This window comes from Acinonyx jubatus, chromosome A2, assembly GCF_027475565.1.
Source record: "Acinonyx jubatus isolate Ajub_Pintada_27869175 chromosome A2, VMU_Ajub_asm_v1.0, whole genome shotgun sequence".
Classification (NCBI taxonomy): Eukaryota; Metazoa; Chordata; class Mammalia; order Carnivora; family Felidae; genus Acinonyx; species Acinonyx jubatus.
The window spans coordinates 147,126,325-147,153,597 of NC_069383.1; the positions used below are offsets into that span (position 1 = coordinate 147,126,325).

General features: G+C 56.3%; 2 protein-coding genes across 3 annotated transcripts; both read left to right on the forward strand.

Annotated features, from left to right (window-relative positions):
* The first annotated feature begins 8,004 nt into the window (after positions 1-8,004).
* On the forward strand, positions 8,005-11,893 carry LOC106979282 (uncharacterized). The gene has a single exon (XM_015077125.3). The coding sequence runs from the start codon at positions 8,147-8,149 to the stop codon at positions 11,891-11,893; it is 3,747 nt and encodes a 1,248-aa protein (XP_014932611.2). The 5' UTR covers positions 8,005-8,146.
* On the forward strand, positions 11,868-27,133 carry CAMKV (CaM kinase like vesicle associated). Of its 2 annotated transcripts, none has more exons than XM_053219351.1 (11): positions 11,868-11,889; positions 22,654-22,762; positions 22,873-23,004; positions 23,185-23,259; positions 23,473-23,611; positions 23,747-23,867; positions 24,024-24,099; positions 24,186-24,322; positions 24,483-24,561; positions 24,796-24,883; positions 25,182-27,133. In XM_053219351.1, exons 2-11 carry the CDS (start codon positions 22,668-22,670, stop codon positions 25,761-25,763), a joined length of 1,524 nt encoding a protein of 507 aa, XP_053075326.1. In that variant the 5' UTR covers positions 11,868-11,889; positions 22,654-22,667; the 3' UTR covers positions 25,764-27,133. The 2 variants fall into 2 exon arrangements, with proteins under 2 accessions (XP_053075326.1, XP_026894548.1); XM_027038747.2 differs by lacking the exon at positions 11,868-11,889 and adding an exon at positions 15,147-15,478.
* Positions 27,134-27,273: the final 140 nt, after the last annotated feature.

The window sequence follows — 27,273 nt, forward strand, 5'->3', positions numbered from 1 at the left end:
CCCATGTCTGTCCCTTTCCCCAGGCCCCGGCTGCTCTCAGGGCTCCCTGCTCTGCCTGCAGCTCCCCCCCCCCACACACACACACACTGTCAGGACATAGAGACTGGCTCCCCTACCTCAAAGCCTACCAGCATTGCCCTTATAGCCTTGAGAGAGATGAGCCAACAGCAAGGCCTCACCACACTTTTAAGGCACCAGCTTCAAGATGCTAGACTGCCCAGGCTATTTATACTTGTCAAGACCACTGCACAATAGCCACTAGAGGGGCAGACTCCACTGGAGAGCGAGAACAGTTTCTTCCTTGTACCACTCTTCTCCCACACCCTTGATGCTAAGGGCACAGCTTGGATGTCAGTGACTGGGCCCAGGGCATGCATCATGGTGGTTCTTCTCTCTTACACAGGACCCCTATAGCCTCCCTCCCACCAGTTGGGAGACCCCAGCTCATCCTAAGGGGAGCAAGCTCCCTCTCCTGTGAGTTGCCAACTTTTTGCCCTGTCACACATGTAACACTGGGTTTGAAGCAAGAGCTCCCTGGTAAATAGAGTGGGGGTTTCCTTGGGACTGGAGCTGCCCAACTGTTCTCTACCCATAGGAGGCCCTGCCATGGGGAGACTAAGGATCCTGAGGACATGTGGGTAAAGCTTAAAAGGGGATCTTCTGCTCAAGTGCAGGGTTCCAAAGATCAGGGGTCTCTGATCTGGAGAGATGGACTCTATCTGCCTGTTTACCACTGTACCTCTGATCCCTACTCAGTCATAGAGGATGTCTTATAGCCTTGCACATTCAGCCAGAGACCCCTGGTCCCTGTGTGTGCGTGTTGTGTGCGTGTGGTGGGGGGAATCAATTGTGTCACCCTGAGGCTACAAGAGAGATGAGTGAAATGTCCTAGAGTACCCCTGACAGCCATAGTCGCCATACTAGTTGGAAAGGGCTGTCTCCATCCCTCCAACTTGCAGTCCTCCTGCTCTGACCTCATGCTGGGGATCTGAACATCATCCAGAGCTCCCCGCCCTGGGTGGGGAGTGAGGAGAAGGCCCAGGGGCCTCTCTGAAGCTGGACTGAGGCTCCTTCTCCATCGAGCCCTTGAAACTCATGGACCACTGTCTCATCTGCTCATGAGAGAGGGGCTTGGAGAAGAAGGGGTCTCTGCTTGGGAGGGGAGCTTAGCAGGAGAGGACTCTCAGAGAAGGCAGATGGAGGATTGCTCCAGGTATCAGCTCTCCTGTGCAGCCAGAATGTGGGGCTTTGGACATATTTCTGAGCCAAGGGCCTCTGGGCCTCTGGGCTTCCCAGGATTCTCCAGGGAAGGGGCCTAGTTAAGCAGGTGCTTGGGCTCCTGGATCATGGCACAGCTGCACCCCCTCCCAGTGCTGCAGCCCCCAAGCTCTGAGCTCCATTCTCAGAGCCACCCGAATAGTCACAATTTCAGCTGTAGTGTCAGAAACTGGAACTGTTTCAGGGTTTCAAATTCCTGACTGGGCCACCAGGGAGAAGAAGAAGGGAGGGTTAGTTCTAGGCCCCAGATGGGCTGGGGGAACTAGAACGTTTCTGAGTGGCTTCCAAGCCAGTGAAGGCTGAGCTGCCTTTCCCCTGGGGGAGGCCTGACTAGTATCTCAGGCATGGTGGGTGGCTGGTGCAAGGGGAAGTTTACTGGTGGCCATGGTGGGCCTAGGCCCGCCACTAGGATGGGATGGGGTGAGCAGAGGCTTCTTCTGGGGCTTTGGGAGTCCAGTCTTTCCACCATGAGCTGTGGAAAGAAGGTACCAGCTCCCCTGCCTCATCTCCCCCTATCACAGCCCAGGGGGGGCTGGGGGTAACAGGTGCCAGTAAAGGCTGGAGGGAGGCTAGGATGGGAGCTGGGGCTGAGGAAGCTGCAGATGACTCACAGCCTCTTGACTGCCCATTGGTGTCACTGTTGTCTGGCACCTGGAGAGCATGCATGGGGTAGACCGACCCGCTTTGATGGGGGACCATGAGTCTGGTCTGAGATCCTCTTTATGCCTCAGTCCCAGCCTTTCAGAGAATTTTCCCAGGGACCCAAAGGCCCTCTGGGGTCACACACAAGGGCCCCAGATATTGCCCCATTCCAAACTTTGGGATCTTCCTGGGACACTGGCCTCACCAGTCACTACCTCAATGCAGCTCATGAGGCCAGAGCTCCACCTACTTCAGAAATTAACTCCCTTTACCTGTAGAGTGGGTCGGGGGAAACATGGGCACTGCTGGGAGTGTCTGAGGCTCCAAGAGGCCCAGGCTGCATCTTACACTTACTGCCTCTGCCTGGGGAGAAGCAGTCCCAGGAATCAGTAGCTGAGCACTGAGCCTTATCTACCAGGCCCTAACGAGAAACACCTTTTACTCCATGCGGCGTTGGAAAACTCCCCTCTGTGAAGTCCCCAGGAACTGAGCGTCTCTTCACTCAGAGCCTCTGCTCTGCCCAGATGAGGGTCCTAGCCAAGAGGTGGGGCTACGCCAGCCTAGAGGAGTGGGGATGACTCCGTGAAGGGCCCCCGGTGTTCCCCATCTGGCACAGGGGCCTGCTGAGCCTCGTTCTCTCCTGCTACTCCTTTGGGGTTTGCTCTAGCTAGAGTTTCTAACCCAATGAGTGTAGATGCCAGGAGATCCTGGGCAGCTGTGACATTCACATCTGACTGAGGTGGCCTCATGGCTGGGCTTGGGTTCTTCAGGTTTGAGGATGGTGACCTGGAGCATGAGCATGGCCTTCACAGTTGGTCCTCCCCTGGTGGGAGTCCTTGGCCCAAAACTTGGCAGGTGGTGCCCAGCAGCTGGCAGAGCTTGCCTGACCCAGCTCAGAACATAGGTGTGGCACCTGGATCCCAGCCACCTCACACTGATATCCTCAGACCCCCTTAAAAATGACTGTTTCTCCTGAATCCTGCTCCCCACCCACCCAATCAGTCTGTCTCTGATAGGAACTCTCAGTTCCTGAGCCTCCCCGACAGCCTCTGCATCTTGTTCTCTATCCCCCTCAGTGCCCCGAACATCTTCTGCCTCCAGTTCCAGGATATTCATGCTAGGTCTAGCAGGGATGGCAGTGCTGCCTGGAGAGGGAGGCAACACCACCACACTCTCCTCTTGTAGGATGAGGATCCCAGCACCTGCGTCTGCCCTACCATTGCTACTCATTCCCCTGCAACTTCTGCTCCTCCCATCTGGCAGCCCTGACCTTGTCAGGAAAGCAGAGGTACTTGTGGCCCTGACAGCCCAGACAGAGGGTCCTGACAGGAGGCCCTTATATTTAGCCGTCACCAGTCTCACTGTCGCTCAGTGGAAGCTCAGAGGCAAGGCCCGCAGTAGTGCCTATTTTGAACTCAGGTGGTGGGAGCTGAGGGAAGTTGCTCAGGAGAGGGAGCACCAGAGGCTCTCAATGCCGGGGGCATCCTTGCCTTCTCTCCTCTCTATTCCTTTTTAGGTTGGTTTAGCCACCTGCACACTTGTGGAATGTCTTGGACTGGGCACTTGGGATCTGGGAACATATCAGGAAAGGCAGGGGACTCAAAGCAGCTGTCAGCCAAGAGCACAGGATTCGGTCTGCTTGGAAGCCAGTGCTCGCTTTCTCATGTCACAAGTCCCACCAGTGCAGCCTGGTCCCAAAGGTCCCAAAGGAGTCAGCTTCACTCCTGGACTCTGTGCTAGTGCCAGCTCCAGTCAGGCATCGATTATGCTGACATTTCCTCCAAGCTGGGGAGCTCCCTCTTCAAAGGGGGAAAGGAATCCTTTGGGCAGTCCCAGTCACCCTTCCCACATGGCTCCTTGCCCATGGGCTCTGACCCAGCCATCTGTTCTTAAAGTTGCCCCCACCCTCCACTGGGCCCGGGTTCTCCAAGGACCCTGAGGGAGGGCAGATCTCACCTCCCCTCTGCAGATATGGTTGGAGGTCTCTTCTCAATAGTCATGAAGTTATGCATGCTTCTGGCAGCACTTCCTCTGCCCCCACCTATGCTGGCTCCTGGCTGGGGAGCTGCTCCCAGGGACGGTGAGGAGCTTGCCCTGGCCCCGAAGCAGTCAGGGTGTCTCTGCCGTTGCCCTCCCTCCAGGCTGGTGCGGCTGGCCATCTTTCACGCAGAGTTACGTAAGCTTGAGTCAATTGGAGCTCAAGCAGTTCATTGTGGGCTATTTTTAAGCTGTAACACATTACAGCAGAGGGGTCACTGCACCGAGGCTTGCAGGGAAGGTTGTTTAAACATCTGTTATTTAAATTTCCCTGTGCCTTAGAGCTCAAAAGCCACATCCTCCCGGCACTCTTGGATCTGCATTCCACATCCCAGATTAGGAGTAGATTATCACCCCTCACCCCACCATTGGTTCCCCTAGGGCTGTTCTCTGAACCCTTGGCTGTCTCCCTTTGGGGTCAGGCATGGGGACCAGGGAGGAGGAGGGGTCGGCTATCTCTAGGGAATGGGTGAATTCTGGCCAGGAGAGACTTCAGGGAAGCCGGAAGTTAGTGCTCATGGGTCATTTGGACAGGCCCAGAGTAGAGAGTCAGGAGAGGAAAATACAGAGAAAGCACTGTGGAGCTGTTTGTGGAGCCAGGAGACCAAGAATGCCTCCTTCCTTTGTGGGGGTCTCGGTTTCCCATCACTACCCAGAGAGGGTTGGGTCAAAACATCCTTTTAGGTCTTTTCTGAAGCCTTCCTGTACCTGGGCTGTGCTCCTATGTGGAATGCCCTCCCTTCACAGGTCTAAATGCTACCTAGCTGCACCCTCTGGGGCAGAAGGGCTGGAGTATGAGACCCTGGACAGTGGGCATAAATCTCTCAGGAAACACGCCTTGCTTTTTACTCTATTTACCAAGTGGTTGCCTCCACTGGGAGCTCTCTAAGGTTCCTTCTGATCCTAGATTTTCTGGCGATATCCAGAGTCTTCCCTGGGCACATGGAGGGGGAAGACAGGTAGACTGGAGGAGTGCAGGGCCAAGGATTTGACAGAGCTGTTTCCTGAGAGTACAAAGAAGCCAAAAATACATCTGCATTGGAGAATCAGGTCTGGGAGACCTGGCTAGTCCTGAAACCCTCCCTCTCCCCTTGGTGCCCTTTCTGCCCTCCACCCTCAAGACCTCCTAGGTGGGAGGGTTATAGCCTGATCCACAAGAAAGAATGGTTTCTCAGAGCGTCCTGACTCCATCTCCTGAAATCTGACCCTGTCCATGGGAGTTGGGGCCTTTTCCGCAAAGTCTGCCCAGAGGGGGTCAGGTGAGGTGTGAGAAGAGGTAATGTCAGGACCTGCCCTCCAGAGGAGACTCCTTATGGCCTTGCCCTCAGACTAGGCTCCTTTCAGTTCTTTCTTGGCCCCTCCATCCTAGAGAGCCTTCAGCCTGGGGAATGGGCTCAGCCTCGAGGAGGGGCTCTCTAGTTTGCCATGGCAACATGTTGGCCCTCCTCACTTTCCAGAATCAGAAATAGAATTGGATGCCCTTCTTCATGGGGAGAGACTGTTTAAAAACATGTAGGGGGGAGGGGTACAGTGGCAATGTCCCTGCCTGAACCCTGGGGGCTGGGCAGAAGGGGTCCAGCCTGGGAGCCTCTCTGGCTGCCCTGCTGCCCCTCCCTTTACCTGGATGAAATGCACTGGGCTTTGACCAGCCCAGAATTCTGAGTACAAAGGACTCAGCCTGCTTCAGCAGGGTGTGTAGCTGGCCCCTCTTCAGCACTGCCAGGCTTCTGGGAGGCCACTGGCTTAGGGGTGCCATTAGGGAAAATGGTCCTCCCAGGCTTAAGCCACCTGCTAAGCTATTGGGAGGAGGAGAAGGTTCATGTGGGACACAGCTTAGGTGGGGGCTTGGGGCTGCCGCACTCAGAAGGGAGGCATGTTGACTGCTTTCCAGCAGGGTCCATGCGTACAAGTCCTAGGCGTGGTAACCAGCGGTGGTACATAGATTTCTGAAGTGGGCCAGAGCCTGGTGGTCTGGTTTCAGATTCTGGCTCTACTACTAATTAGCTAAGACCTCTGTGAATTCTTTCTCCTCTCTGTGCCTTGATTTCTTCATTCGTAAAATAGGGATGGTAGTGCCCGGCTCATCAAATTATCATGAGGCTGGGTTACATGCATTCAGCACCGCCTGGCTCGGAAGAAGAGCCCAATCGGTATCAGTCGTCATTATTGTTGTTATAAGGGGGTGTTTGCTTCCCAGGAGGGGAAGAGCTTTCTCCTCTCTCAGGACTGCTTTCTTTGGGCCTTCCTTCATGGGCCCACATCCTTCAGCTGGCTCTGCTCCCTTCCCCAGGTTACCTCAGGAGAACAACCCCAGGTCAGTTGTTCACAAAGCTCCCAGCCCTGGAAAGGAGGATTATGCCTCACTTCTGCAGGAGAAGAGGGATGGCTCTCAGGGCCTCCCTCCATGCCTCCCCAGCCCTCCCAGGTTCAGCCCAGCTCAAGGCCTGCACATGCGCCAGAGGCTGCTACCAGCATCTCTGTTGTTGGGGAAAAAGCAGTTTGCTCAGGGCAAGAGATAAATGAAGTTGATAGTGTTCAGCATGTATGTGCGTGTGCATGTATACACACGCAGGCCACAGACCCTTCGGCTCTGCCACCTTCCTGGGCCACAGTGTGTGGTGACACAGTAGTGTTCAGAGAAATCTGTCCCCATTCTTAACTGAAGGCAGCATCTGGGGAGAGGGGAGGGGACCTGGGGGGCCTGAACGTGGCTGAGTCAGGCTTTGCCCCATGCTGCGTCAAGAAGGTGCGGTTGCAGCACAGTGCTAGCCTTAGTCCCCGGTCACATCGTTTCACACCCCACTGCCAACTGTAAGTACTATTTTTAACCTTTGTGAAAACACTGCTTCAGAGGACGAGCCTACAGCTGCATTCTCCACAAACCTGTTTCCTGGGCAGAAAGACTGAGGCCTGAAAGGACATAGCCCTGGGGACCAGACGGAAGAGGTTCAGAGCTGACAGCTGGCAGGAGGCAGGAGAACTGACGCGGCCTCAGGTCAGAACCTCCAGACGAGGCCTGTGGTTAACAGGTGGTTCCCCAAACTGCTGCCTAGGCCTGTCTTGTGTCGCAGTAGGTCACGTCTGGTGCTGGTGGTCCTGGCAGGTCCCACCCCTCCCTGCCTTATGTTTGCCCATTTAAGAAATGAAGGGTGAAAGTGCCCACCCAGTCTAATAGCTTACATTTCCTATGTGCCTACCCTATGTCCAGTCCTTTATCCAGCTTGTCCTCATTGTATATACAGCTGTGCCCACTGCATGCCCAGTCCTGCACCAACCATACCTCCACTCTGTAGCCAGCCCTGTGTCCCCTGTATCCCTACTGTGCCCCCTCTGTAATTGCCACTTGGCTGGCCTTGTGTCCACTGTGGCCTAGCCCTATGCCAAGTGCCCTGCCCCCCTCATGGCCAAGGAGAAGTTGACACAATGTGACAAGAGCTAGAACATTCTGACTTGAGGATTCTGAACAAAGGCCCCACCCCACCCCTGTGGCTCCCATAGTCACCTCTGTGGGATACTGACTGGTTCTAGGCTTCAAAGACATGTGGCTCTGGGGAGGGGGCTCTGTGAGGCACAGGCAGAGGAGAACCATCTGGAGCAGAAAGACTGCCAAGGAGCTGCTGTCCCTGGAGTGGGAGCCAGGGAACATGGGGGAGAGGAGCATGGGCCTGAGCTGGGCCCCTCACCCTCTTCTGTCTCCCAGGACTGAGTGGTAAAGGGGCTTTGATCCACCAAAGGCCCTTGAGTCACATACTTGGAACTCATCCCTGGGTCAGGCCTTAAGCCTCAAGTTGACACCTGAGAAGTGAGGAGAAAGAACCAAGTCTGGCATCTGAAGTACACTAGGAATCCAGAGTCTCCCCTGCCTACCTTTCTCTGTTGGCTTTACACTGCCACTCCTAGGCCCTGCCGCAAGGGGCACTGTCCTCACTCTATGGCAGGCCTGGGTAGAGTAGTCACCTGGCTGGTAAGGGGAGAGGAGGCTGGCCTAGGGTTGGTGAACTTCACTAAGGTTCCTGGGCCTTTCTGTTTCCCAAGGTTCCCTGGGCAGACCGCATTCCTCAGGGGGGTGGGGCCCCTGGTTTCCCACACTTTGTCACCGCCCCCCCCCCCAGGTCACTGGGGGCTGTGATGTGTGGGGTCACCATGACAACGAAGTGGGGGCAGGGCACCTAGGGCATGGAGCAGGACTATGGAAGTCACCAAGGAGGTGGGGGGCCCTGATACATCCGGCCCCCAAGACCACTCCTTGGCCAGCAGCCAGCAGCCGGGGGGTGGCCTCAGAGGGTCCCAGGGACCATGGATAAACTCAGGATCTGCATACTTCAGGCAGGGGTTGTCATTGTCCACCGAGGCCATCATTGATGGGACCTGTGGCCCTGCCTCCCAGGCCCATGCCCCTGAGCCCATTCACCAGCTACACCGGGACCCTGCTGAGGTTAGCTCCCAGTGTGGCTGTGAGCAGGCCTCCCAAGATATTCTGAGGCTCCCTTCTACTAGTCCGTTTCCAAGCTCCATCGTGGGAACCCAAACGCATCTCATCGTGGAGAACAGGACCCTGGCCCTACCCGTGTGCACACCCAGTGACAGCACCAGTGACATGGCCCAGGATGGATTCTGCTGCTCCCGGCTTCAGGTGCAGGTTGCAGGGCAGGGCAAGGCTCCAGCTAAAGTCCTGGTAGGCTGGGGCAAAGGCCCTTGCAGTCCTGACCAGAGAGCCCCCGTGGGCAGCAGAAAGAGCCGGTGGCTACCCTATTTCCTGTCAGGGGAGGATGGCTCAGTTGTAGCCCAAGATCCTCCTCTGGCTCCAACTCAAGGTCAGGGCCAGGGCAAGTGCCCGTGTCCAGCCCAGGCTCCTCCAACTCCATCTCAGGCAAATACTTCAGTTGTGGATACAGCCCTAATGCCAGCAGTATCTGAACCTTACACCTCCAACCCTGACCACTCGACAGATACCCTTGCCATCACCAATGGCCTGTCCCAAGACCTCCTGCTCAGGGAGTGTGGCAATCGATGGTCAGTTGTCTTGGAGTCTTCCAAAGTGGTCACACCCTGCCAGGACAAAGTGGATTTTCATTTTCGGGAGGAGACTCCTGCCCCAGCGCCCACTCCAGAGGAGTCCTCAGACCATGTCCAGGAGCTTGAGGTTGCCAGAATGCAGGTGTTACCCAACCAGCCCGAGAACCCAGCAGAGAAGCCCCTGGTCTACACCTCCAGGCCAGGCAGCCCAACACCAGGCTCAGGACTCCCAGGGCCCCCCAAGTCCCAGAGGAGTAGCCATGAGATCTGCAGCTCTCAGCCAGACCAGCAGCCTCTCAATGTTTGCAACAATACCTGCTCCAATGTGCCAGCGTCTGCCTACCAAGTATCCTGCCACGAGCAGTCCCCAGTCCAGTCTCCCAGGGAAGCCATACAGATTCCCCCTTCCAGTGCCCCTACCTGCCAGCTCCCGGATGCTGTGGAAGACCGTGTGCTGGTGTTTGATATAGCCACAGGCAACACCAGGATGGGGCTACTGTGCCATGACCCCATGGGTTCACGGGCAGTGCTCGTGGGCCTCATGCCCAGCCACCCATCCATCTATGTCCCTGAAAATGTGTTGTCCACTCGACCATTACCCGTGCCAATCCTTTCCCCTGACAACAATCGTTGCAGATTCTGGTCCACTTCACCCGTACTGTCTAGCCCTGTGCCCTCTAGCCTCTCGTCGGGAAGCTATCGAGAGGTGGCCCTGGTTCCCAAGGAAGGGAGTATCAACTTGGAGTCATGGGACTCCCCTGGTACTGAGACACCCATCAGACTGTTCACTGGGCCCATTCCACTGGGGATGCCCCTCCAATTTGGTGAGAGGATATTGAGCCATGTTCATGAGCCTGGCTGGTCTAAACCTGATGCTGAAAAAAATGAAGCTAGTCACACCATCTGGATGCTGAATACAGCCAGGATGCAGGACACTTCCATGGTCCAGCCCAAGAAACTGCAGTGGATGAACTCAGAGCTGATCCCAGAGCCTACGCCACAAGCGAAACCCCAGGTGATGTCCAGATCCCTACTCCAGGTGGATACAGGCAACCACAACCAGAAAGCGGTCCTTACTGCTCACCCTGACAACCTTAGGGCAGAAGGTGCTGGGCAGGCCTCCCTCAGTGGTCAGCCGCCACTAGCTGAGCAGTGTCCCCTGGCTGGACAGCCCCCTCCAACTGCTCAGCCTCCCTCTGCCGACCAGTGCCCCCTCACCAGGCAGACCCCCCTTTCTGGTCAGCCACTCCTGGCTGAGCAAGCCCCTTCTACCAAGCAGCTCCCCCTTCCTGGTCAGCCCCCTCTCACTGGAACCCCTCTTGCCAGGCAGCTTTCTCTCACTGGGAAGCATCCCTTTTCTCAAGAACCCCCCATTTCCAAAGAGCCCATCATCTCAGGAGGGACCCCCATCCCCAGAGAACCTGGCCAGGCCTCCACCTTGCATCAGGAAGGAGAGCCCTTGGGCTTGCCGGCCCACGTAGGGCTACTTCAGGTGCCCCTGGCCCCTAAGGAGACCCGTGTCTACGTGAGTAGAGAAAAGGTCGGTGTCGGTGCCACTCAAAGCTCCAGCACACATCAGCTCTCATCCTGGCAACCTGGCAGCTCCTCTGGGACCCAAGAGGAGCAGTTTTCCCTGGTCACATTATCTACACCTGGCACTGGCTGCAATGTCTTGCCCGTGGCTATGGTGGGCAGTGACCCCCAGGGTCCCCGGTTCAAGCTGATGGCTGAGGACATTACGCTCTCACCAGTGGTTGCACAACTTGGCCTGCTCCGTGGGGCCTGCTACGAACTGGTGCCCGCCACGGATGCTCTGCCAGTGCAGTCCCTGGTGCTCTGCCGCCACTCACTGGGTCCCTACCAGGACATGGCGGCTGTGGTGATTGACACAGGCACGGGCTTCACCAAATGTGGACTGGCTGGAGAGGACCACGTCCTCAGTGTGGTGTCCTCACGTGTCCAACTGCTACAGCACCCAGCCCAGGACGAGCCTCGGTATGTGGTGCCCGAGGACCAAGAGGGCTCCTGTTCGGTGCTGAATCGAGGAGTGGTCTCGGACTGGGATGCATTGGAGGTGCTGTGGCAGCACTTGTTTTATTGCAGGCTGGGCATGCGGCCGGAGGAGCTGGCTGTCCTCGTGGCTGACTCACCCATTTCACCGCGCACCAACCGAGAAAAGGTGGCTGAAATACTCTTTGAGCGCTTCCACGTGCCAGCCATGCAGACGGCGCATCAGGCCCTCCTGGCACTCTATGCTTACGGGCGCACCACTGGGCTGGTGCTGGGCAGTGGCCATGGTACCTCCTATGTGGCGCCTATCCTCACGGGGGATCTGGCCCCCCTCGACACCTACCGGCTGGACGTGGCTGGTGCTGACCTCACTGAATACCTGGCTCAGCTATTGCTGGCAGGTGGCCACTCGCCACCCAAGGCAGGGTTGGTCAACCAGATTAAAGAGGCCTGCTGCTATGTGGCCACGGACATGACAGCTGAGATGGCCCGCGCCCAGGCTCAGGCCCGAGTGGACTTCATGCTTCCAGACAAGCAGGTCATCACACTGGGCTCTGAGCGTTTCTGCTGCCCTGAGGCCCTCTTCCAGCCCGATCTGCTAGGCCTCAACCAGCCTGGCCTCCCACAACTAGCCCTCCTTAGCATTGGCCGGCTGGATGCCAAGCAGCAGGAGCAGCTGCTGGCCAATGTGGTGCTGGAAGGTGGCACCACCCTGGTGAATGGCTTTCCTGAGCGCCTAAGTCAGGAGCTGGGCCCCCGAGCCACTGTGCTGGGCTCTCCCCACCGTGCTGTTGCTGCTTGGCTTGGAGGCTCCATCATGGCATCCCGGGACTCCTTCCAGAGTCTGTGGCTCAGCCGCCGTGAGTACGAGGAGGAAGGCCCTTGGGCCATCTACAAGTACCATCTGTGAGCATATAAAAGTTCTGGTTCTGCTTACTTCGAGCACTGTGGCATGTTTTAGGCACAGAGTGGTGTGGGGAAGGACAGAGGTCCAGGCATGGAGTTAGAGATGGGGACCCTGGCACTCCCAAGGCACACCCTGCCTCTGCACAATGGAACTCCATGGGCCCTGGCAATCCTATCCTTTCCAGAGAACCTCAGAGTCCCTTGGCTGGCATTGGCTCTGGTCTAGTCTGACCTTTACTGTACCCCAAGGGCAATCATAGACAGTGGCTGCTGTGGGTTTTGCCCCGTTGCCCTGGCGACAAGTGCAATTACCCTTGATTGCCAGCTGGTTGTCATGGCAATTTCAAACATAATGTAATAACCCACACAGCCTGGAGTGAGTCATGAAGGGGGGGGACAGCCCCCTCCCCTAGCTCCAGAGGAAAAGATGGCTTGCCCTCCTCCCTCCTCCATCTTGGGCCCTCTATGGGGGGCTAAGGACAGCAACACGGACAACAGCCTAACAGTTCCAAAGATGGCTGGGGACCTGGAACATTTGTTGCTTCCAAGAGAGGGTACCTATAAAAGTCTGGGCTTCTTGGGGTAGCTGGCCTGGTGAAAAGTCTGAACTTTGCCTAAAGCTCTATGCTTCTGTGGCCAGTCAGAGTATGAGGGTATGGGAGTGCTGGCCTTTGGTGCCCTGGGGTAGGAAGTCAGGGTCATGCAGGTGTCAGATAAGTCCTGGATCTTGGGTGGGAGATACAACCTGAACTGGGCAATGAGGATCTGACTCGCTTTGTGGGCTCTGTGGATAGGTAGGCTCACACTTTATCCTGCCTCTCTGACTGTCTATCTCTGGTGAGAGCCAGAACTGTCAACCTTGGGCTCCTTTCCCCTCCTCAGCCTCCTGACCTGGGCTTCCCTGCCCACTGGCCTAGGGTACTGGCTTCTTCAGGATATCTTCATAGAGGCTACTGGACAATGTCAATGCCAACTGCCCCTGCTCTTTTCCCAAACTCTGCCCTGTCCTAAAGGGCTTTCCACCATTCCTCTGGCCAGGGGGTTGGCTAGAAGCCATGTCCCCTGACCTTGTCTAGCTCTAAATAGTAGAGGTGGGAATAAAGTTCCACGTGGGCCCAGTCCATGGCCTGGAAGAGTTGAGAGGATGGCATCCAGTTGGTATTGCTACCTCCTGCCCGGAGGGTGGCTAGAGATTCAAGCCAAAACACTGAAGACCTACCCTGCCTGTGTCTCTCTGGCTGGGGGCTGAGGGACAAGCGTGCTCCCATCCCAACACTGTGTTCTCATCTTTAGGTTGCTCTATCCACAAAGCGCAAAGACCCGGCTACCCGCCCCCCCCCCCGCACCCCCCAGCAAATGCCTGACAGTGAGGGGCTGTCCTGGGTGGGGAGACTGGAAATAGCCTGTTATGTAGGGTCATCACAGCCCCTACCAGCCCTCGGGCATGGCCCAGGCTCTTCCCACATCCTGCTCCCATATCCTGATTCAGCCTCCACAGTCCTGAGGCCTGTGTCAGGCAGGGAGGGGACCGGTGGCTCCAGGGACCAGTGGCTTCACAGACTAGCAACAGTGTCCATGTACATGTGCGAGCAAGCACGCCTGGGTGCACACAGAATGCAGATACACGTGCCACTGGGCACCACTGCACACACTGTGCTATTGCCGTCTCCTTCAGCAGGAGAGCTCACGCACACATACACTCACACGTGTACACACACACCCCACCACGTGCACTCACCCACAGGCACATGGAGTGTGCACACGACCAAGAAGAGGTGGAGCACTGCCAGCAGCAGGCAGGGCTCTAGCAAACCACCTCTTCCCCTGCCTCTAAATCCCCCATTCTAGTTTCTCCTTAGCCCAGCTTCTTCATACCCAGAGAGCTATGACCTTCAGGAAAGCCAGAAAATGTATGTCACATGTGTGGGGTCAGCAAGCCATGGCTCAGCTGTACTATACAACTCAGAAAACCATTGTTTCAAGGACAGTGGGCAGACAGCAGGAAGGACCGAATACCAGGCCATTCATTCATTCTGCAGACGTGAACTGAGCATACTGAAATGAAACACAGCCTCTGCCCTGCTGATGCCTAGCCTGCCAGGAGATTCCTACACAGTGGTGGGGTTGGTGCTGTGACTGAGACCACCCAGAGCACAGAGGGCCCAGAGGTGGCATCAGCCTGGCCTGGAAGAGGTGACCCAAAGCCAGGGAAGGATGTAAAGAGCTCCTTGACACCTTTGTCTGGAGGAAGATATCGAGGGGCCTTGTTTGAGTGGTCATTTCCCAGGCTAGCCTTCCCAACTCCAGCCCCAACTTCCTCACTTGAGCAGTCACTCCTGTCAGCAGCCATGGGGGGCCATACAGGGAAGACTCAGTCAAATCCAAGGGTTTGGAAATGACCTTACCCAGGATGGGGTCAGAAGGCTCACTGGGAGGTTTGGGGTGGGCTGGAACCCAGCTCCAGGCACCAAGAAGCCTGTCTGGCCTTCTGACATGGGCCTCAGGATGGTTCTCAGTGCTTGTGAGGGGGAAGGGGCAAGCATTGGGTCTATGTGCCTCCCTGACAAAGGACAAAGAAATGGCCAAGGACTTCCTTCAAATCTTCTTCCAGGCAGTTCTTAGCCTCTTCCCATCAGAGGACGGGACTGGTGGGACCCCTTGGTGCAATAGTTCTCCTGTATCCCCACATCCCAGCCTAGGCTGCTGGTGGTGATGCTGCTGGTGGTGATGCTGCTCATGAAGTGTTTGAGGGTGATTAAACTGGAAAGCACAATCCATACCATGTCATGGGTGACTTTTATAGGCTGGGAAATTCAGTGCTGCACAAGGAGGGGGGCCAGCCTTGTGGGCTGGGCTAGCCACCCTGGCTGGGACTTCGGAATGAGAAAGGCTGAATTGGGGTGGGGTGGGGGAATAGGAGGTTCTGCCACCATGGTCTGGAGCCCTCACTGACCACTTGCCCACATACTCAACCATGTGCTTACTATTCTTAGCTAGAGGATGCCAATCTGTAATGCAGCTTGCCCTAGCAACTGCACACTTTGTTCTTGTAAGTAGGTTCCACCCTTTGGGTCAGGTTTTGGGAGCTAGGCAGAGTGCTGGTCCCCTGGGGACTACTACCTGCCAAGAGATTCCTGTGCAGCTCCAGGACTCTGGCTTTCCCCACACCTCCTACTCCCCACTCCCTGCCATGTGTATAAGAAGGCCCCTCTGGCCCCTGTTGCCCAGTCAGTCCCAGGGCCTAAGGGAGTCTTTGAGAGCCAGGCCGGCGCCAGGCTGGCCAGTGCTCAACAACTCTTTAACGCTGGTCGTCCGCCCCCCTTCGAGTGGGTTTCTGGCCTCAAGCTCCTCAAGGGCCCGGGCGGAGCCGGTTGAGGGAGGCCCCGCCCCCAGCCCGCCCCCGGCCCGGGGTGCGAATCCGGTGCCGGCGAGCGGCGGGAGATGCTGGAGGTTTGCGAGCCCAAGCGGCTGCAGCTGGCGCCGCGTCTGCCCCGCGTGCCCGGAGCGGATTCTGCCCGCCGCCCCCGGAACCCTCGGCGCCCCACTGAACCCGAGATCGCTTCCTCCGTGTGACCGACCGGCGCTGCAGGTGCGGGGCGGGCCGCGAGGGGGGGGGGCGCCCCCTGAACGCACGTTGTGGGGGTCTTGGGGGATTGGGTCTCTGGCTCAAGATTCGGGTCGCTCAGTGCGCGGGGGCTCCGCGAGGGGGGCAGAGCACGAGGGTTCTGGAGATCCGGGGGTCGGAGAGCGGGGTTGGGCTTAAAGTTCCCCGTCACCTCTCACGGCTCGGGGGTCCCAGGGGAAGCCTCTGAGACTCAAGTCAGGCGAATCTTTCTCCCCCCGACCCCCCTCCGCCCCTTTCGCCCCCCCCTCCCCCCACGTCTTGCTGGGCTCCTAACTGTGAAAACCTTAACCCTCCAAGGTTCGTGGTGCCCCTTGGGGGTAGGGGCCGAGGGCTAAGCCGACCCTCCTGACTCCCAGAGCCGCCTTCAACCCCTCCCAACTGCCCCCGGGTCCCCTTCCTCCAGCTAGGCAGTCACTAATTTCCATGACAACGGAGAGTTCTTTATAGGCGACAACCTGAAGGGGGCTGGGCGGGGCTGCCGCGAGGTGGGGGAGGAGGCCCCAAGCCCCTGGGGGCCCGCAGCCCCCTAGCCAAGATTCAGCTTCCAAGCCTTAACGTGGGGGCCAGTTGGGGGTTCAGGGCACCGACCCAGCGCTGCGCGGTGGGGGTAGGGGACGCACATGTTTCTGCTGGGAGGTGCGGGGCTTGGTGCTCACACGTGTGCCTCCCGCATGTGTGTTGCTGTGCCAGCGGGGGCGAGTCAGCAGCGCTGGGGAAGGGGGTCAGGGTGGTGCCACGTTGGGGAGCAGGGTCCCTGGCTGGTGTGTGTGGGGGGGCAGTGGACAATGAACAAATGAATTTCTGCCTTACCCAGCTTGTAGTGTCTGTCAGAGACCCTAGGCTCTCCCAGCCCCCCATAGCTGTGCCAAACTGCTTTTGTCCGCACCCCGTAGACAGAGCCTGCTCCACCAGGTTCCCTTCTGGGGAGCAGGGCCCTCTATCCTTCACCAAAAGCTTAGTCTGCAGCAGTCCAGCCCCTGTCCTGCTGCCCCCCTCCAAGGCCCAGACTCTGAGCCCCCCAGGACCACCTAGAGAGACCTGATTCTCCCCCTCCCCCCACTCCACACCTCCTCAGTTGAATTTTAGCCACCTGATAGACCCCAGTTTTCTCCACTGGGAAATTCCTGTCTCTCCTCCCCTCAGTGTCAGGCTGGGCTCAGGGTGCGGCAGAGGTCTCTGCCCTTCTTTCATAGCATTTGGTGTGAACCCCCAGGTGCCAAAGGCTGCCTTCCCCATATCTGCTGCTGGCCCTCCTCTCCAGCCCATGTCCTGGCCACCATTCCTTGCCCTGGAAGAAGGCCACAGACTTCATGATCTCCATCTAGGGAAATTGAGGCAGGGGGTTGGTGCTGTGCAGTTGTTATCCTGTTTCTGGGTTGTTTAGGGTGCTGTTTCTGCCCCCCCTGACGGGATCCACTGTTGGAAAGTGGGATGGCTGCAGCAGGGAATTAGGCTGAACTGCAAGATGGGCCCTGGGGACCCAAGGCCTGGGGAGGATGGCAGGTAAAGGGGGCGTAGCTAGTCTAGGCTGGGCTGGGCCAGTTGAGAGAAGGGGCTACAAAGGGAAGCAGCCAGGTCTGTAAGCTTCATTCTAGTCCCCTTCTCCAGGCATGCACCCTCCACCTGATGGACCTGCCTTACCTAAGCTGCCTAATGATTGGGAGAGGGGCTATGGAATTGTTCGGAGGGGACTGCAACAGCTGGCCTCTTCCCCCAGGCGTGGTTGTGCTTCCCACACCAAGTTCAGTGCATTTCTGAGGGATACAGGAGGGTTCAGTGTCAAAGGTCCAGGCACCATGGGCAGCTCATGGCCCAGGTGTTCAGAGCATATGGCTGTGGAGGCCTTAAGGCTCTGCTGGGTGCCCATAGACCCCTTCAGAGCCCCTACCCACCTTTCTTGCCTGTGTCATTGTGCCTGTGTCCTTTTTATTGTCACCCTTCCATCACTTTTTGCCATTGTCCGTCACTGTTCCTGCCCCCCTCTCTCTTTTCTAAAGTCTCTCAATTCCCCCTCCTCCCCTTCCTTGATGGGGCCAGGTGCCAGAACCCATGGGAAAGGAGTTGGGCCAAAATCTCAAGGAATTCTTAGAAAAGGGGTTGGTCAACACCTCTCCCCTTCCCCTTCCCTTTGTTTCAAAACTTCCATCACCATAGCAATCCTTTACTCTGGGGCCTTCCCCTGCATTTCCCTCCTCCACCCACAGGGCAGCAGGGCCGCCAGTGGATTTTCCTTCAGGGGTTCAAAGACTGGGACCCCAGGTGCCTGGGAGGGTCCAGTTGGTTCTTAGTCCTGTCATGCCAAGTTCAAGGCTGAACTTTCTGGAGGCACCACTGGACTATATGCCCACTGCTGAGGCTGGAGAGGCCCCCTGTCCTTACTCCGTCATTAGACGGGAGAGTCAGCAGCAGGAACTATGGACCGTGGTTTAGCTGGAGCCTGAGGCCCAGCCACAGCGGCCCCCTGCCCATGTCCCTGAAGCAGCTGGACAGTGGGCTAGAAGATTGGCTGTGCCTTCTGACACCAGACCCTGAGGATGAAGTCTCCATTTCCCCTGGTCCTTCTAGTGAGACCTCAGCTGTGAGAGCCAGGCAAGGCTTGGGCCTAGGCATGTCCTTTGCAGCAGGAAATGCAGCCCCAGTCCCTGAGAGAGAAGAGTAGGGGAGGGGAGGGGGTACCTGAAGGCTGGTGTTCACAGTTGCCACTAAATCGGGAGGTGTTGCCCACAGTTGTTGGGAGGTAACAGGAGGCCTCTTGGGCCCCTCCTGGCCTCCCAAGATTTACTGCAAGCTCTGGAACTCTACATGGGAGAGGTCCAGGGCAGTGGGAAACTTGTTTATTGCTGTGAAAGGTGGGGCCTGAACCAGGCTGACCCCAGTGGAGGAGGGAACAAGACTCCAATGCAGGACCACCTCTGGAGCCAGACTTGCTTAAGGCTGCAGCAGGGCCCCTATGGGACCCTTTATTACCAGGGCACCAACAGGCAGAGTGTCCCTCAGGTTTGCCTGAGGCTCGATTGCCCAAGCCCAGGGGTCAGACCTGAGGAGCAGGCAGTAACTGGGAGTGCTTGGCCATCAGGCATCCTTAGAGTCAGCTGGAGGGCACTGGCAGTGCCAGGCTCTGTGCTTCCCCTGAGCTCCCTTTGGACAGCCCCCTGTGCACACCGTTTCTCTGCAGGAAATGAAAAGAGCCATGTCTCTAGGGAAACGGCCGTTATGGGGCTTCTGTGTCCTCCCATGTCCCAGTGTGGACCTGGGCTCTGCCCCTGTGTCAGTGGGAGGATAGTTCTCCACTGTTGGGTATTGGGTCTGGGCTGACTGGGCCGTGGGGGGTGAGAAATGCAAACCCCTTTCTGCCTGGCTTGTCACCATTCTTGAAGCTGTCCCTTGACTGTTCCCCTAGCTTCAGGACCAGGGCCTCCCTTGTTGCAAGCAGGTGCCAGGGGCTTGGTGTGCACACCAGCAACCTCCCAGGCAGCAGCAGTGGGCAGCAGATGGTAGAGAGGGTGGGGGTAGAGGGGACCCCTTTTCTCCTTTCTTCGCCCTGGGGCTAAAAAGGGGGTAGAGGCAAATGGGTACAGTTTGGTGAGGGAAGCAGTAACCAACTGAGATCAGGGCACCCACGGTAGGGAGAGAGGCCCATCTGTCCCTGCCCCATTCATGAGGTTTTAGGATCTAGATCCAGGCTGATGTGACTGTGAGCAGAGGCCTGGATTTCTGTGGTGGAGGAGACCACAAGACTAACCCTGGATCCTTGCGAGCACAAGAGAATATGTATGGCTGAAAGCTGGGCCAATATCAGGGATGGGCATATACAGAATCTCCCACACCATGCAGCAGAGCAAGGAGCTGATAGGGTGGGGGAAGTGGAGGTTGTGGAAAGTATCTCAGAGAAGGGCCATTTTGAGCCTGGAACATCAGAATCATTTTAGACAATTGGTTGCACAAACAACCTTATAATGTCAGAAATCACAACAAACCAAGAAACAGATTAAGCACCGGTCTTGTCACCAAGCTCATGTGGAGGCTGCTTCACAGGGAGGCCAAGGTGGGCAGTACCCTTGTCAGTGTCCACACTTCCTGCCATTGAATGGACACAGTTGAGCTGGTTAGTCACCTGTTGTTGGATTTTAGGTAGTTGCTGATTTTTTTTTACGTTATAAATAACTCTGCCGTGACAAATAGGATACTGATGGGAAGCTTTGGGGGAAGGGCATTCCTGCCACAGGGAACGGTGTAAGCAAAGCAACAGAGCTGGGACACAGGTCCCTCCCACCTCTCCTGGGGGGCCCACAGGCTGAGGTACCACCCTCCTGCCCAGTACATGGCTCTTGGATTCCAGCCCGGAAAGGGAATCACAGTGCGTTAGAGCCATTGAGGGACTGATGCAGGCCCCCTCCCCCAGATTGTTAGGGCACAGAGATGAGTGGCCGGCAGTGGTGGGTGGCTGTGCCTCTGCTCTCAGCTGTGAGTGTGGGATTCCAGCCACATGCTCCTCTCCGGCAGACGCAGGAGCAGGGCTGTGACCATGGTGGCAAAGACACACAGTCGGGGACAATCTTCAAAGCTTCTCTTGTTTGCCTCTGCAGTGCCTCACAAGATGGCTTAAGCCCTGGCTTAAATTACACCAGTGAAATGCATTTGTGTTTCCTGAGCCCAAATAACCCATATGAGGGAAGGATGAAATTTGTTTCCTAATGCTGAGGACAAATTTGAGGGAAAACTTACGGGACTATGACCCCTGGGGAGGGAGTGGCCTCTGCCTGGGAGGAATCAAGCAAAAGCCAGGGCTAGCCATGGGACTTGTGTGGGTCCTGGCCTTTGACCCTGGCTGGCAGAGTCCCTGTGACCCAAGCGGCTTCCTCTGGGGATGGCTTCTTTCCTTCTCTACTACCGTGTAGTTGCAGTGAGTCCAGATAGGGGAGCATCTAGGTGCACAGCAGGTGCTAATCGGCATGGAGGGACGGTAGGCACAGCCAGCAGCAGCAGGGTCGTTTGCAGCCTCCATGCAGAGCTTTTGCCATGGCCTCAGTATCACATTAACCATGTGTTATGGAGGTCCAGACAGTCACTAACTCCCCTCCTGAAGTTTACCTGTAGCAAGAGCTGCGAGTGCATTTTCCTTTGGGTGCTGGAGCCAGTCCACCCAGCACCGCAGGTGAGGATTGGGTTGGCAAGGTTGCAGACCCATGGGTGCCATGTCCCAGGTGCCAGAGTGCCTGGAACCCACTGTAGTCAGCTGCATGTGGTCACCTTTGTGACACCCACCCCTGGCCAGGATCTTATTCCCTGGACCTGACTGCCCAGGTCTCCTGTGGGCCCTGGCAGTGAGGCCCTGGCAGGCTTGTCTAGCTTTTCTGGACCGTTTACCCCTGCATGCCTCCTGGCAAATCCTTCTCCTCTAAGGCTCAGCCCTGCTGCTGCTTCTTCCTCAAAGCCTTTCCTCACTTCCACCCAAATGGGGTCTCTCTGAGGAAACTCTCCAAGGACTGTGCCTGAATGCAACATTTATTAAATCAATAAAGGTAATCATAGTAAAAATTCTAACAGAAAACAATACAAGATATAAATCTGCCCCTTTAACACACAATTCTTTGCCCCAAAGAGCACTCTGATTTTCTTAGCTGTCTTTCCAGAATGGAGTTTGGAGTATACACTGGAACATAAACTTTAAAAAATTTACCCAGGGGAGCCTGGGTGGCTCAGTTGGTTAAGCATCCAACTTTGGCTGTGGCTACCATCTCATGGTCTATGAGTTTGAGTCCTGTGTCGGGTTCTGAGCTGAGAGCTCAGAGCCTGGAGCCTGCTTCAGATTCTGTCTCTCTCTCTCTCTCTCCCTCTCTCTCTCTCTCTGCCCCTCCCCCACTCATGCTCATGCTCTCTCCCTCTCTCAAAAAACAAATAAACATTTAAAAAATTGTTTTTAAATAAAAAATTTACCCAAATAGCAGCACCCTTGACCCAGCATTCTGTCCCTTGCTTTTCTACTTAACATATCTCAGAAACCGTCCAACAGCAGTGCATTTCCATACTTTATTCTTTGTAATAGCTACCCAGTATTCTTTTTTTTAAATTTTTTTTTAACATTTATTTATTTTCTAGAGACAGAGAGAGACAGAGCATGAGCAGGGGAGGGGCAGAGAGAGAGGGAGACACATATTCCGAAGTAGGCTCCAGGCTCCAAGCTGTCAGCACAGAGCCCGATGTGGGGCTCGAACTTGCAAACCACAAGATCATGACCTGAGCCGAAGTCTGTATTTAACCGAAAGAGCCACCCAGGGACCCCCACAGATAGCTATAATTTTTATCAACATTTTAAAATTGTGAAATATATCAAAAATCTAGAAATGTGCCCCAAACTTGTATGTACATTTTTACAAATTATTATAAAGCAAACACCTGTGAAAACCACCACTCAGGTTCAGAAATCAGCTCTCCAGAATCTCCCCGTGTCCTGACTCAATCGCAACCACTCTCTTTCTTGTGGAAGGACTCATGGTACTTATTTCCTAGCTCTTTTTGAAAACAGTTTTACCAGAATGTTTGTATCCTTAGTACAAGTTAGTTCTGCATGTTTTGAACTCTGAATCAATAGGATTATGCTGTATGTATTCTTTTGTGTCTATTTCACTCAACACTGTATTGGTGAGATTCACCATGTGGTTGGCTATAGCTATAGCTCCTTCATTTCCATTGCTGTGTAATATGAGTGTCCTGTGGCAAAAATGTATGCATTTCTGCTCAAGTCTTTGCTAACACTTGGTATCTTCAGACTTTCAGAGATGGCTATCTGCTGGGTGGGTGGTTATATTCCCCATCATCTGTGCAATAGCTGAAATTTAAAGAAATTGGTAAAAAAAAATTTTTAATGTACATAATAGAAAGTGATTCCCTGATATGTCAGTTTAATATGTTTTTCGTAAGTAGGGGCTGTTGTAGTTCAGGCAGCCAAGCTGAGTGGCAGGAGCTGTGGCCAGAAAAGCAGGGGTAGGAGGCTGACCACCCTCTAGCCCTTTCTAGTGCAGTCTCTGCCCCTTGCCTTGTCCTGAGCCATGCTGGGGTCTCCCAGAGCCAGCCTCCATACTGTGGGGAGAAGCCTCCATGTTGTGGTACAGCTGAGCCAGACTCCATCCTGTCTGCAGCTCAGAGACTGGCAATGCCGTTTGGGTGTGTGACTCTGGGCGATAAGAAGAACTATAACCAGCCGTCGGAGGTGACTGACAGATATGATTTGGGACAGGTCATCAAGACGTGAGTGCGGGGTCTTGTGGTCAAGGGTGGGTGGGCAAGGGCCTGGGAAAGGAGAGCAGAGGGCAGCCCACATTGAGGCCAGGGCTGAGTGGGGTGCTTGCTGGCTACAGTGAGGAGTTCTGTGAGATCTTCCGGGCCAAGGACAAGACGACGGGCAAGCTGCACACCTGCAAGAAGTTCCAGAAACGGGACGGCCGCAAGGTGCGGAAGGCGGCCAAGAACGAAATAGGCATCCTCAAGATGTGAGTGTGAGGCCTCGGGATGGGGTGGCATAGGAGGTAGCAGGGAATGGTTTCAAGGGCAGGTGACCTCAAGCAGTACCAGGCTCTGGCCAGTTAGTTTGCTGTGGCCCACGGTGGCAACCAGAGCCTCTCTTAGGGGTTTACCCAGCCCTAACTGTTGGCCCCTCTCTCCGCTGCCAGGGTGAAGCATCCCAACATCCTGCAACTGGTGGATGTGTTTGTGACCCGCAAGGAGTACTTCATCTTCCTGGAGCTGTGAGTGTGGGTCTGGGGTCCCCGGATTCCTCAGTCCCCAGGGCCTTTACCTGCTCTGCCCTCTGCAACCAGGGAAAGCCCCCTTTCTGGCCCCTTGGGGTGTTGGGTCCCCGTGCCTTGCCCAGCTAGCTGCCTGGTGTAGGCAGCCTGCCCAAATACTCCTGCCCCACCCCCGATCCTGCCCACGCGGGCTCAGGGGCTGGTGTCCCTCAGGGCCACGGGGAGGGAGGTGTTTGACTGGATCCTGGACCAGGGCTACTACTCGGAGCGAGATACAAGCAATGTGGTGCGGCAGGTCCTGGAGGCCGTGGCCTACCTGCACTCACTCAAGATCGTGCACAGGAACCTCAAGGTGAGGCCAGGAGCCAGGTCTGTTGGCACCCGGCCTGGGGCTGAGGTGGGCAGCACCTTGGGGTCTTGGTCTAGCCTCTGAGGTCCTCATGGAGTCTTTCTCTGCCCACCCACATGTCATTCCTGCCCGGAGCAGCTGGAGAACCTGGTTTACTATAATCGGTTGAAGAACTCAAAGATTGTCATCAGCGACTTCCATCTGGCTAAGCTAGAGAATGGCCTCATCAAGGAGCCCTGTGGGACTCCCGAGTACCTGGGCAAGCAGGGGGTGGGGCAGGGACAGGGTGGGGGACAACCTTCAAGGAGTGGCTCTGGGTAGGGGGAAGGAAGTCTCCAACCCAGGAAGTGGGTATGAGCGGTCCCAGGCTTGGCCAGGCCTGATATTGACCACCAGATGGACACTGTGTTTGCAGCCCCAGAGGTGGTAGGCCGGCAGCGGTATGGACGCCCCGTGGACTGCTGGGCCATTGGAGTCATCATGTACATCCTGTGAGTGAATGGGTTTGTAGCCAGGCCAGGTGGGGTTCTGTGTCCATGGCCTTCTTTAGTGACCCTGCCCTTTGGCCCCCATGTAGGCTTTCAGGGAACCCACCTTTCTATGAGGAGGTAGAGGAAGATGACTATGAGAACCACGACAAGAACCTCTTCCGCAAGATCCTAGCTGGCGACTACGAGTTTGACTCTCCATACTGGGATGACATTTCCCAGGCAGGTGAGGAGGTGCCCAGTGTGTGGGTAGCGGGAGGGTTGGTATGGGGGACCTGCTCTCAGCCTTCTCTGTTGGACTCTACTCCTACCTCCCAGCCTATTCATCACCTCTAGACAGTGATATGAGGTGCCAATGCCTCACCTCTCCTTGGCTTTGTCCCCAGCCAAAGACCTGGTCACAAGGCTGATGGAGGTGGAGCAAGACCAGCGCATCACTGCAGAAGAGGCCATCTCCCATGAGTGGTGAGCAGGGCCCATGGAGGACAGAAGGAGAGGCCAGATTTCCCTTGGCCTCTGCCCTCCTCACATCTCGTAGCCCCCATCCTTGAGGCTTTGAGTAGGGGTTGGGGGTGCCCAGAGCTCAGGCCCAGCCCAGAGGCCTGCCTGGTAACTTCTGGATCTTAAGAGAAAAGGACTGGGCAGTCTCCCTGAAGGCCTATACACCCTCAGATCCAGATGCATCTGTACCCTTTCTAGGATTTCTGGCAATGCTGCTTCTGATAAGAACATCAAGGATGGTGTCTGTGCCCAGATTGAAAAGAACTTTGCCAGGGCTAAGTGGAAGGTAAGGCTTGGATGACTCCCTTTCTTGGATTGATCCCAAGTGCTCCTTCTGGCACACACAGTTTCTTGCCTATATCATATCCCTGCAGCCACACACAGGCGTTTCTTCAGCTATCAGGTGTGATTGTAGCCACTGTCACTACCTTAAGTGGGTGTGTTGAACAGCTGGGTCCCTGGCCCTCGGGTGGTCAGAGGCAGCCAGGGACGCCATAGAATGGTCTGTGTTTAGCCTTTGCGAAGGAACGGGTCCAGCTTCTGTGAGCCCCACTCTGAGCCTCTCTCCACTGCCCTCCTTTCAGAAGGCTGTCCGAGTGACCACCCTCATGAAACGGCTCCGGGCACCAGAGCAGTCCAGCACAGCTACAGCCCAGTCTGCCCCAGCCACAGACACTGCCACCGCTGGGGCTGCAGGTGGGGCCACAGCTGTAAGTGGAGCTGCCCCAGCCCTTGGGGGCAGCGCCACCTCAGCCACAGTGGGTGATGCTGCTTTTGCTGCAAAGAGTGATAATACAGCCCCCGCAGACCGTAGTGCCACCCCAGCCACAGATGGCAGTGTCACCCCAGCCACTGATGGCAGTGTCACCCCAGCCACCGATGGGAGCATCACCCCAGCCACCGATGGGAGCATCACCCCAGCTACCGACAGGAGTGTTACTCCAGCCACCGACGGGAGAGCCACACCAGCCACAGAAGAGAGCATCATGCCCACCTCTCAAAGCAGTGTCACACCGGCCACCAAGGCAGCTGCCACCCCTGAGCCGGCTTTGGCCCAGCCGGACAGCACAGCCCCTGGGGGCACAACAGGCCAGGCTCCACCCTCTAGTAAAGGGGAAGAGGCTGCTGGCTATGCCCAGGAGTCTCGGAGGGAGGAGACCAGCTGAGTGGGCAGTCTGGTGTGGGGCAGGGGATGGGCAGGAGGGTGGGAGAGTGGATGAGGGGCTTCTCACTGTACATAGAGTCATTGGCCTGATGCCCTTGCTCCCCCTGCCCCTGCCTCCCAGTGTGGGGCATGTCTGGGGGCCACAGGAGAGCAGTCTCATCTCCTGTGTGTATGTGCGTGAGTGGTGGGCAGGCCAGAGGCAGGACCGGCCCCAGCCCCTGCATGGATTCCTTGTGGCTTTTCTGTCTTTCGCTAGCTTCACCAGTTTCTGTTCCTTGCGGGATGCTGCTCTAGGGATACTCAGGAGGTCCCTGCTCCCTTCCCCTTCCCTTTTTGCCTCACAATTTCCCCAGGCAGGCCCTGCAGGTCCCATCCTTTCCCAGGCCCTAATCTTGGGTGGCCTTGCCCTGAGAGCTGGTCCTCCAGCGAGGCCCTGTCAGCGGTCTTAGGCTCCTGCACATGAAGGTATGTGCCTGTGGTATGTGGGCTGCTCTAAGAATGGACACAGGCTTGTATAGAGAATTCAAAAATCTAGGGCAGTATGCTTTAAGACAAGACTGGTCGCATGGTTGGGGGCACTGCTTGGTAGCTTTAGGGGCCCTCAGAAGTGAAAGAGAATGAGTGGGGGGGCGGGTAGAAGCTTCCATCTTTGTCCCTGGAAAGTTCTCACCAACACCCTTATGCTATTTCCTGCCCTCCTGGGTTCTGCAGTGGGTTGCCCTGTGCCCTGAGCTTCATGAGCCTGTAAGGGGAAGGAGGAGCAGTTGGGATGTGGCAGTGAAAACTGGAAGGCAGAGTGCAGGCCCAGCACGTCATGCACCAGCCTAGCTTGGTCCTTACCCTGAGCCAAACAGGGAGGGCTGGTATCCCCTGGCTCTTTTCTGATGGAGTCCCTTAGGTTCAGTCTACAGTCCTCTCCATTGAAGGGGGCCTGCTGCATGGCAGTGTCCCATAGTCTGATTTAGGGGGTTGCCCTTCATAGGGCAGATTTCTGCCCTCCTAATCCAACAACAAAATAGAGAGGAACCCCCTCTACGTCTGTGACCCACTTCCCCTTCTATCATGGCTGAAACAGAGGCCCAGGTGCCTCTGAGCCATGCTGAGTTGCTTTTTCTGGGATGAGGAAGTGGAATAAGGCTTCCCCGTTTCCTGATCGAGGCTCCTGGCAGGTGCCCTTTGTCAGACCCCACCACAGCTTGGGCAGGCAGCCACACTGGTCCCGGCCTTTGCTCGGCACTCCAGTGTCAGTCCTGCCCTTCTCCCTGCATGCCTGTGGGTCTGCTCTGGTGTATGAAGGTTGGTAGGCTAACTGTGTGCCTGCTGAACCTGGCAAATAAATGTCACCCTGCCAAAGCCTCTGGCCATCCTCTCGCCGTTGCTTCCTCTGTCTTACTGGGGAGGGGCCCCTGGAAGGCAATGGGGAGGGAAGAGGCTGGGAGCAGGTTCACAGGTATTGGTCTGTGCTCAGTGCCATGAGGATTGCTTGGGCTGAGAGTGCAGATCATCCTTTA

What these genes read in the sequence shown, in the direction of transcription:
- LOC106979282 (XM_015077125.3), top strand. Translation starts at nt 8,147, where the DNA reads ATGGAAGTCACCAAGGAGGTGGGGGGCCCTGATACATCCGGCCCCCAA.
- CAMKV (XM_053219351.1), top strand. Translation starts at nt 22,668, where the DNA reads ATGCCGTTTGGGTGTGTGACTCTGGGCGATAAGAAGAACTATAACCAG. An exon ending in TTGGGACAGGTCATCAAGAC is followed by an intron (nt 22,763 to 22,872) that starts GTGAGTGCGGGG and finishes TGCTGGCTACAG; the next exon opens with TGAGGAGTTCTGTGAGATCT. An exon ending in TCGTGCACAGGAACCTCAAG is followed by an intron (nt 23,612 to 23,746) that starts GTGAGGCCAGGA and finishes TGCCCGGAGCAG; the next exon opens with CTGGAGAACCTGGTTTACTA.